The following is a 10,914-nucleotide window of genomic DNA, read 5'->3' on the forward strand; positions in this document are numbered from 1 at the left end:
CGATAGAACAAAATGTGTTTTTTGCAATGTAGTTTTGGAAAATTGGGAAGTGAGTGATTATGCTATTTTTGAACATAAAAAATGGTCACCGAAGTGCGGCTTCATAAACAATTATCTTGTTGGTAATATTCGTACAACGTCAACTTTTCAGAAAAAACCAGACTACAATGAACAATACGAACGTGAAAATTCATTTATGAAAATGGAATGTTTGCCGAAAAATTTCAAACAGCTAGCAAGTGACGGTTTTTATTATGGTATTGATTTTTCAAATTCGAATGGATTTGGTCTTATTTGCAGTGGTTGTCATATGTGGGCAGACATATCGATCAATAAATACCAATTGAGGGATTTACACATTCAATCATCGGCAAATTGCGATTTTGTTAAAAAAAGTCAAGTGTGTGAAGCAGAAGCAGAAGAAGAAGAAGAAGAAGAAGAAGAAGATGATGATAAAGACATAACCTATTAGCAGTTGTAGTAGTACAGTGTGATAAGTATTCCAGTTTAGTTTGCGCAAAGGGGATGACAGTGTTTTAATTAGCAGTATTCAGATTAGTTTGTACATTCAATTACTTCAATGTGTGAAGAAGGATTCAACAACAAAGACATAACCTCCTCCTATAAGTAGAGTGTGTTTTTCATCTGGATTAAAGTAATCAGTTTGCGGCGAAGGGGACATTAGATAAAAATTGTTTTATTAGAAGAACTTTATTTGTATGATAGCAGCAGAAGTAATCAGATTAGTTTAGTTGAAAAAGAAAAGACTGATAACATTATTTTTAGTTTGCTAAATTTGTATGAGAAGAAAACTAACAATGACAACAAACAGAAAACTACTGTTGGGTTTTGATTAGAAGAATGTATTTCAAGTCAGTTTGCTAGATGAGTAAATGGAAAAATAATAATAAACTTACATTGGTTTCGCTGTTGTCCTGGATGATTGGCGCTGCCATAGGTGAGGTTTGATCTGCTGATTGGTGCTGATACATCGTCGTAGTGTTGCGTGTTGTAGGAGTTTCAAACTGATACTAACAGAAGGACGCAGTTTTTCGTCATTATATATTATCAACTTGATGAATATAGATGGTAAGAAGTTCAAAGAAAGTATATCTGTTTTGTGCATATGTTGTATGCGAAATTTAGTACAGATGTTTCATTCGTCTTAACCGGAACACTGATAAGGAAAAATATTGTTTGCAAATTTCTTAAGGAAAATTAACGGACAAAATGTGTGCACCTTGCGAATCTGTAACGGACTTAACATCTGCCAATGTTAGCTGAGTGAAAGATATTAATTTATTCATTGTGCAGTGCACATGCATACTTATATAATTATTGCGACAAATATCCCCACATGTTCTGCGTGATAACAAACTGACAGTTGATGGCACCGACCGGCTCAAAATTATAAAAGCATCGAGCGACATGATATTGCTTGCATTCGATTATAGTGTGACGATACGTTTCATGCACAGTGCAAATGGACAAGCAACAAACAGTAACCGATAAAGCAGCGGCAGCAGCTTCAGCTGCAGCAGCAGCAACAAGCGAAGAAGCAGCAACGCCAACCATCAACACGTAAGTATAATGAAATATTTTATTAATGTTTTTTGAAATTAATTTACAAACTGTAAAAAAGTAGCAACATTGTCAAGTTTTGTGAGTGTTTTCATTGTCAATAATGATTGGTGGTAAAAACATTGTCACGTTTTCATTGACAATAATGATTGGCAGCAACAATGACAATAATGATTGGAAAACAAATATGATTAAAATGTTATACTCTATCAATCAAACTGAAAAAGCGGCGGCGGCAGTAAACAATTTGACTACTTTAATTTCTATTTTGAAAACAATTATATTGTCTTGCTCTAACAACTGCAGCTGCAAACAAATATGTATAATGGCGGCTGAGGAGGCAATAATTGTGCTTGAAGTAAACTGGAAAATATTCTATCTGTAAACAGATTTATGATCATTCAATAATGTGCGTTTGCAAATAAATGTATACATACACACACACACACACACACACACACACACACACCACACACACACACACAACACACACACACACACACACACACACACACACACACACACACACAGTCATTTTATTCTATACAATTATTTCATTCTATATGTTTGTTTTTTCAGTCTGGTTGAGACGATAGCGGTAGACGAGGAGGTGGAGGAGGAAATGGCGGATGAGGAATGGTGTGTGGTTGACAGCAGCGATTCGCCGCCGGCAAAACGCGTCCACTTTTCTTCAGCGTGTGAAACGCCAAAACGTGGTGGAAAAGGTCGGGGCCACAGCATTTATTTTCCCGATCAACGCGTCATCGCTCAGGGCAGAGGAAGAGGCCGGCAAATTGTTGCGGGTGGAGTGAGCGCGGAGTCGTCACTGCAGCAGACCAGTCGTAATAGTGGACACCAAGCTGAAGCATCATTGATTCTGCTAGACGTGACAAACTCAACTCAACCGAGAGTCGTGAACGCTACTGCTAACAACGACAACGAAGCCGAAAACATTGATCCGCAAACCTCTTCAAAGCGGTAAGACGACAAAACCTATTACCTATTATTATTATTACTACTACATCTACTAGCAAAATCGAAAAACTATGGATTATACTATTGAACGAAGTACTAGCATAAATTCGAGTGCAGTTCGCTACAGATTTGTTTTTAGAAAAATATTCATTGATGTTGTTCAAACATTATTGCAAATTTTAAAGCCGAAAGTAATTGAATTAATTGTTGAAGAAAGTGATAATTTTGACAAAAATATTAAATGGTATTTTGTTACAACTGTTCAATTGAAAAAAGTAAATGTTGATAGCAGCAGCAATCAATCGCAACAAGAAGAAATCGTTGAAACTATGACAAACGCATCGTTTTATAGTTATACGTCATTGTTAATTAATCTTGATGAACAATTAGATATTTTGCAAGACCAATTTATTAGTGGTGTAGAGAAAATTGAATCAACGCTTGATAAGTTTATTAGATACGGTAGTGGTTGGTCTGTAGTTAGAATCATTTCATTTGATTTGAATATTACTCGTTACAATCCTTTAGCTGGCGGAAATAGTACATACATTGAAACACCTGATTTTATAAAAGCAAAAAGAGCCGTTATAAATGTAAAAAACACAAATGATAGTAAATGTTTTGTATGGAGTGTACTTAGCTATTTTCATTACAGACGTTGTAATATGAATGTTGACTATCTGAAGCAATTTGAAAATAATCTAAATTTGACCGGTATTAAGTTTCCTACTACAGTGCATGACATTAAAAAATTTGAAGTGCAAAATTTAAACATTTCTATAACAGTGATTGCTTATGATGCTGCTAAAAAAAAGTTTTTCCCGTACCGTTGTTCAATTTACAGACAACGCGAACATAAAATCAATCTTCTACTATTGTCAAATGATACAACACCGAAAAAATGGCATTATGTTCTGATAAACACGCGTCAAGGGTATAACGGATTGTCACGGCTACTGAGTCATCACTTGTCTTTGCATAATGGACAAGTGTTCATTTGTCCATATTGTTTTAACAAATTTACAACTAACAGACAAGCAAATTGTGATGGAAAAACAAATCTAGAAAAACACATGGATTTGTGTTCGACATTTGCAATACAAAGAACAGTACTACCTAAACAGGGTGAAATGTTAAAGTTTAAAAATTTTTCGTACACACTAAAAAATAAGTACATTGCATTTGCCGATTTTGAAAGTTTTATTGTACCAACAAATAACGGTGACGACGACGATGAAAATGATGATGATGATGATTTGCTCGGAACTGATATAGGAAATAGCTTTACAAGGAAAACACAAAAACATGTTGCTTGCGGCTATGCATTTATTATTTTAGACGAATCAGGTGAAATATTCTACGGCCCACGCGTTTATAGAGCTACAAGTGTTGGCGAGAAAATTATTGAACAATTTCTTGATGAGATCATTGCCATAGGTCGAAACTGTTCCTTTGATATGCAACAAGAAGTGCCCATGATTGAATTAAATGAAGAACAATTATTAGCTTTTAACAATAGTACAGTATGTTTTTTGTGCAACGATGAATTTAAAGCCAACGAAATTCGTTTTAGGCACCATTCTCATACAACAGGAAATTTTCTCGGTGCAACGCACAAGACTTGTAATTTAAATGCAAAAGCACCAAAACTATTAAACTGTTTTTTTCATAATTTTCGCGGATATGATAGTCATTTCATTGTTAAGGCATTAGCAGGACGAAAGGAGAAAATTGATTGTATTGCAAACTCATCGGAAAAATTCCTCACAATTACAGTAGATCGGGTACGTTTCCTTGACAGCTATCAATTCTTAAGCTCAAGTCTACAGTCACTTGTTGCCAATCTTGCAAGTGATACAGAAAACATTGATACTAATTTCAAAGTAATGTGTAAAATATTCAACGATAAAAATCATCAAAAACTTTTACTACGTAAAGGTGTGTACCCGTATCAGTACATAACAGATGCTGACAAATTTGAAGAACAGCAATTGCCAGCAATTGACTCATTTTACAGTACACTTAGTAACACTGCATTGCAAGTAGAAGATTACGAGCATGCACAGAAAGTTTGGCGCGAATTTAACATAAACTCATTGGGTGAATATCATGATCTTTACCTTTTGTCAGATTGCTTACTGCTGGCAGATATTTTTCAAAATTTTAGGTCTGTATTTTTTGCAATTTACAAACTGGATGTATCACACTTTGTATCGTTACCACATTTTTCGTTGAATGCAATGTTATATTTGACTAAAGTACGTTTAGAATTAATTAGCAATGCTGATATGAACTTGCTCATAGAATCTGGTTTACGCGGTGGATTGTCAGTCATTCCCCACCGTCATGCAGTCGCAAACAATAAATATATGGGCGCAAATTATAACCCAGCTATTGAAAATAGTTTTTTGCTCTATCTTGATTGTACAAGCTTATACGCACATACAATGATTGCCTACAAACTACCTGAATCAAATTTCAGATTTTTATCACAAGATGAAATTACAGCTTTAGGCGATTTTACAAGCATTCACGATGAAGCCGACACTGGCTATATAGTTGAAGCAGACCTGTCCTATCCAGTTAATTTACACGATTTACATAACAGCTTTCCCCTGGCACCATTAAAAGATCAGCCGCCTTACAACCTGTTCTCTTCATATCAAACAGACAACACTGTTGCTCTGCGCAGAGAAGCGGCCGCGCGCCGCCCGTCTCCCGACACGAACGCTAGCGGCGCCGCGTCATCACGTCTTTTAGCCACCCTTTATAATCGTAAACGATATGTACTCCACTATAGAAATTTGAAACTTTATTTAAGCTTGGGCATGAAATTGACTGCTGTACATAGAGTAATCGCTTTTCATCAGTCATACTGGCTTAAACCGTTTATTGATTTGAATGCACAACTGAGAAAGGAAGCCAAAAATTCATTTGAACGTACCCTCTTTAAATTTCTTTCAAATAGTCTGTTCGGAAAATTGATGGAGAATAATAGGAAAAGAATAGATTTTAAGCTAATTACTTGTCAGAAAAAATTGGAAAGTTTGATTGCAAAACCAAGCTGTAAACGATGGATTGTGTTTGACAAAGACATTGTCGCTGTACAAATGTGTAAAACAGAAATAAAATTAGATCGACCAATTTATGCTGGATTTTCAATTCTTGATTTGAGTAAATTTACAATGTTCAATTTCCACTACAACATTTTCTTGAAAATGTTCGATCCAAGCTGTGTTAAATTATGCATGGCCGATACAGACTTGTTGCTATATCATATCAAATCGGACGATATCTATGCAGTTATCAAACAAAATCTTCAACATTTTGACACAAGTGCTTATCCTGTCACACATTGTTGTTATAGTCAATTGAACCGTGGTGTGCCTGGCACATTTAAAGATGAATTAAATTCTGCCATTATTACCGCTTTTTGTGGTCTTCGTGCAAAACTTTACAGTTTTGAATATGTACTAAGCAGTAGTGCTAGTAGCAGTAGTAGTAGTAATAGTAGTAGTAGTAGTAGTAGTAGTAGTATTAAGGATAGTTCTTATGAAAAATTTAGTAAGCACGCAGCTAAAGGTGTAGCGAGAACAATTATAAACAATAAACTAAGATATGATATGTACATGAAATGTCTGACAGATAGATTAGTTCAACGTGAATGCTTTTCACAATTACGCAGTTATTCACATGATATTTATCAAATATCGTGTGCCAAAGTTGCATTATCACCATTTGACACAAAAAGATACATTGAATCAAACGGTATAGATACGAAAGCGTGGGGTCATTATTTAATAGAAGAGAGAAGAAGAGAAGATATTGATAGGAGCAGCAGGACGGCTAGTGGCTCTGGTGTTACGCCAGACTGATCGTATCGCAGCAGTGAGAGAGAGAGAGAGAGCGAGAGGAAAAATGTGTGAGGAAAGTGGAGCAAGAAGCTATTAGTGAAACCAGTTCATATTAGATACAACAAGCACCGCTCCGACACAGCTCAGTGTTGTGTCGAACACGAAGAAGAAGGAGGCAGAAACAACATCCGTCGAAGACAAAGAAGAAGAAGACGAAGAAAGATCGCTGTTGAAGACAGCAGAGCAGAGCATAGCAGTGCTGCAGGTGTGACTGAACTCTAGCAAAAACAATCACGCACGCACGCACAAGCACGCGCGCACACACATTCGTGTAGGGGAGAACAGAACGAAACCCCAAATATGTCAGATTTGCAACAGAAAATTGCTCAGGAATTACACCGTCCAGCGCGAAGAAAATTCAACAGACGTAAATATATATTAAAAGGAATAAAAGACCTCATTCAAATTGATTTAATTGAATTGCCAGAATTTGCTAGAGCAAACAACGGCTATCGTTATGTTTTGATTGCAATTAATTGTTTTTCACGTTATGCTTTTGCTGAACCATTAAAAACTAAAACAGGAAAAGAAGTTGAACGAAAATTAGCGCGAATATTAGTGTTAAATAAAGGTATAAAAAATGTGCAAAGCGATTTAGGTCGTGAATTTTACAATAAGGATGTTAAACAACTATTCGATAGGTTAAACATTAATCATTACAGTGTATTTTCTGAAATTAAGGCAGCTTTTGTTGAAAGATTGAACCGAACACTGAAATCACTTTTGTATGAACGACTAACTGCTAGCGGTACGCAAAAATGGTTAAACATTTTGCCGGACATTGTTTATCAATATAATAACACTATTCATTCAGCGATTGGCATGACACCGGCCAGTGTTAGACAACGTCATGAAAAGCATTTGATCATGTTACAGTTGAAAAAGACAAAGCAATCGCGTACAGTTTATCGTCCAAAGTTTGCATTAGGTGACGTAGTGCGAATAAGTAAGTTTTGTCAGGTTTTTGATAAAAGTTTTAGATTAAATTGGTCGCCAGAACTGTTTATAATTCATGCTGTATATCCCACACAACCGCCAACCTATGTAATTCGCGATCTTAACAATGAAATCATACAAGGTAGATTTTATAGTGAACAATTGATGAAAACAAACTTAACACCGTCCGAACAAAATACATATTTAGTTGAACGAATAATACGAAAATCAAACAATAAATATCTCGTTAAATGGTTAGGCTCTGATAAAACTATCTGGATAGATAAGAGTGATATTATTACTCCGTCTGTAAAACAGAAGAAACTGCATGCAACACGCAAAAATCATTAAATTTATTTGCATATTGTTTCAGATATGATATAAACATAATGTCAATGGCAATGGATGCGCCACTGTTGTTCTATTTGCTGAATGGTAACGATGCGTGTAGTGTTATTAAAAGAATAATTGATCTTTTGTGTACGCTTAAAGCGATGTGTGTAAAACGTGTTGATATTGAAAAATGCTTTCTAGTTAGCTTATGTAAAAAAACATTAGGTAATGTCAGTGATGTTGTTGTTAATGTTGATGATGATGATAGTAGGTATCATTTAAGTATATGCTCATATAACAATGTATTTTTAAAAGATGCAATTCAAAATGCAAGCAGCGTATTTGATGTAGTAGATACTTGTATCTGTGCTCAATTTTCTATGCAACTAAACATACTTTACTCGCAAATTAAATCAATAGACTTTAATGTAGCTGATGTTGATGAAGATGATGATGATGATAAGAAGAAAGAAAAGATATTAATTTATATTTTAGATTATTGCATGTCAAAGGCTAATCTTAATTAATGCGTGTGAAGCGGTGACGCTGCTAACAGCTATACTGTATTATGTGAAAGGGAAAAACACACGCTTTGTAATAATTTACAAGTAGATGAAATTTTTTTATAATATTAGCAAAAAACACTGTCAACTTTGTATGTATGTATTATCACTGTCTCAGATTCACCGCCACTTACCTTACTGCAGCTGTCAACTTTGTATGTATTTTCACCTTTTATGTATGCAGCTGTCAACTTTGTATGTATTTTCAACTTTTTATGTATTGTCAACTTTGTATTTTGTAAGATATTGTCAACACACTTATTTTAGCTGCTGCTAAATTTGTATGTATCTAGTATTTTTAATAAACTGTGAACATTGTATGTGCGTGTTTTCTTCATTCATAAACCGCTTGTAGTATACACACACACACACACATACACATCGGATGTAGCGATGTTAACAGCATAGTTGAACTGTAGACACGCATGTGTAAACAGCAAGCGCGCGCAGCAAGAGTTAATGATTAGTTATTATTATGACGACAGCAAAAGAGTCAATAGCAATAGTTAACTTTGATAATCTAATTGTAGATACAAAACAAGTGGGCAAAAATTGTCTAGATAGAAAAAAGCATGGTGAGTTTTTGCCAAGTTCAGCTAGAATTCTAATTTGTGGTGCATCAAATTGTGGAAAGACAAATGTACTGCTGAATTTAATATTCGATAAAAATGGATTAAAATTCAAAAACCTATACTTGTTCAGTAAGTCTTTGTATCAGGAAAAGTATAAATTATTGGATGTTGTTTTTTCAAAACTCAAGTGTGTAAACTACTATAAATCTGACAACATTGAAAGTATACCGCAACCGAATGATATTGACACTCATTCACTGATAATATTTGACGATTTGAATGTTACACGTGTGCCGCAAATACGTAATTTTTTCACAATGGGCAGACACAAAAGCATAGATTGTGTGTACTTAATTCAAAGCTATGGCGCAATTTCAAAACATCATATCAGAGACAACGCAAATATGCTGATTATTTTTAAAATGGATATGCACAATTTAAAATTGATATTTAGAGATTTTGTTGGAACTGATATGACATTCGTTGCATTCAGAAATCTATGTTCAGATGTATGGCAAAGCGGCGGCGGAAATCATAGTTTTATTTCAATTTTCACTGAGTGTAAACCAGATGCTGGTAAATATCGTAATTGTCTTGGTAAGTATATTGATCCAAGTGTGTATAGCAGCAGCAGCAGCACCAATTGACATGTGTCAATTCTCATCATTTGTTGTTGAGCCAGTGTAGGTGAAAGAACTAATTATCGTTCTACTACTACTAGCAATATGCGTAAAATTAAATTAAAAAGAAAAAAACAAAGTAGACAAAGAGGAGGGCGAGGACGTGGACGAAGACGAGGACTAGTGCAACGTGATCATCATCATCGTCATACTAGTAAAGTAATTGACAGGATAAAAGGTTTGCGTAAGTCAATTATTAATAAACATAGATCATTAACTAGTATGATTAGGGAAAATGATTCAATTAGACAAAAATCATTAGAACCAATTATCAATCCACTAAAACAATTGAAAGATACACTTGTACAACATGCTCACACTAGTAGCAGACTTAAAGAAGAATCAGAGGACGATGAGGAGGAGGAGGAGGAGGAGGAGGAGGAGGAAGAGAGGGAGGAGAAAGACGCGGACAAGGAAATGGATGTGGATGAGGGTTTGAATAGATCTAATGTAAGTGATATTTTGAATAAAACAACAGTGGATTTTATTGATGAGTATATACGTGAATTTCATAAAGAAAAACTAAATAATTGTATATCTTATGGTATATGTTATGATAGTAAACTAAATGAATACTATATGGGTGTAAAGGATATTAGTATTGCCAATGGTTATTTAATTATCGACAATAATAAGTATCGTTTAACAGTTGGTTTGTGTGAACTTCTATTTAAAAAACAGCCTGACCAGAAACTGTACACAGAACGTGATTTAAGAAAATATCGTAATATATTGCAGCTTACCGCTGCTCATTTAGATAGACGCGGTTATGTAAAGAGAAATACAGGCTATAAATCACAAATTATTCAATCTTTATTTCCATTGAGTAGTAGTAGTAGGAAAACAAAAAGATCTAGGATTGGTGATGCAGCAGCTGTTAGTGGTATGGGTTTTATAAGAAATGAATCTACTAGTCGACAGTATGTCTACTGGGATAATCCAAATGAACTGATAGACAGATTAAATATTCTGCTTTCATCACAGCAGGCGGGAAATAGATCACATTCAGTTGAAATAGCTTCTATTATTGAAGAACTGAAAGAAAGTGGTATTATATTAGGAGGCAATGCTGCTTTTAGTCGTTAGTATGTGTTTAACACTTGACAAGGACAGAGATGTCGGGCAGTAGCGCCGCTGCTGTGAGTAGTACAATAGATCGATTTGGTAGGACACATCATGTGTTTAATACAACAGCACCGCCACCATTAGTTTTAAACAGTGGTTGTGAATCATCAGCAGCAGCAGAAGCAACATCGTCATTAGTGGCAGCAAGTAGAGAATATTTAGACAGTAAACTACTTGAATTATCATCAAATATATTCAATAAACTTCAGTCTGATCCATTGTCACCGCTAGTTAA

The 10,914-nt window shown here is 35.0% G+C and overlaps 1 protein-coding gene across 1 annotated transcript; it reads left to right on the forward strand.

Moving 5' to 3' along the window:
* Positions 1–2,097: 2,097 nt before the first annotated feature.
* Positions 2,098–8,622, forward strand: LOC120354343. Its single transcript, XM_039441342.1, has 3 exons — positions 2,098–2,559; positions 7,780–8,319; positions 8,355–8,622. Exons 1-2 carry the CDS (start codon positions 2,204–2,206, stop codon positions 8,264–8,266), a joined length of 843 nt encoding a protein of 280 aa, XP_039297276.1. The 5' UTR covers positions 2,098–2,203; the 3' UTR covers positions 8,267–8,319; positions 8,355–8,622.
* The last annotated feature ends 2,292 nt before the right edge of the window (positions 8,623–10,914 follow it).

Source organism: Nilaparvata lugens, chromosome X, assembly GCF_014356525.2.
Source record: "Nilaparvata lugens isolate BPH chromosome X, ASM1435652v1, whole genome shotgun sequence".
NCBI classification, from domain to species: domain Eukaryota; kingdom Metazoa; phylum Arthropoda; class Insecta; order Hemiptera; family Delphacidae; genus Nilaparvata; species Nilaparvata lugens.

What these genes read in the sequence shown, in the direction of transcription:
- LOC120354343 (XM_039441342.1), top strand. Translation starts at nt 2,204, where the DNA reads ATGGCGGATGAGGAATGGTGTGTGGTTGACAGCAGCGATTCGCCGCCG. An exon ending in CCGCAAACCTCTTCAAAGCG is followed by an intron (nt 2,560 to 7,779) that starts GTAAGACGACAA and finishes ATATTGTTTCAG; the next exon opens with ATATGATATAAACATAATGT.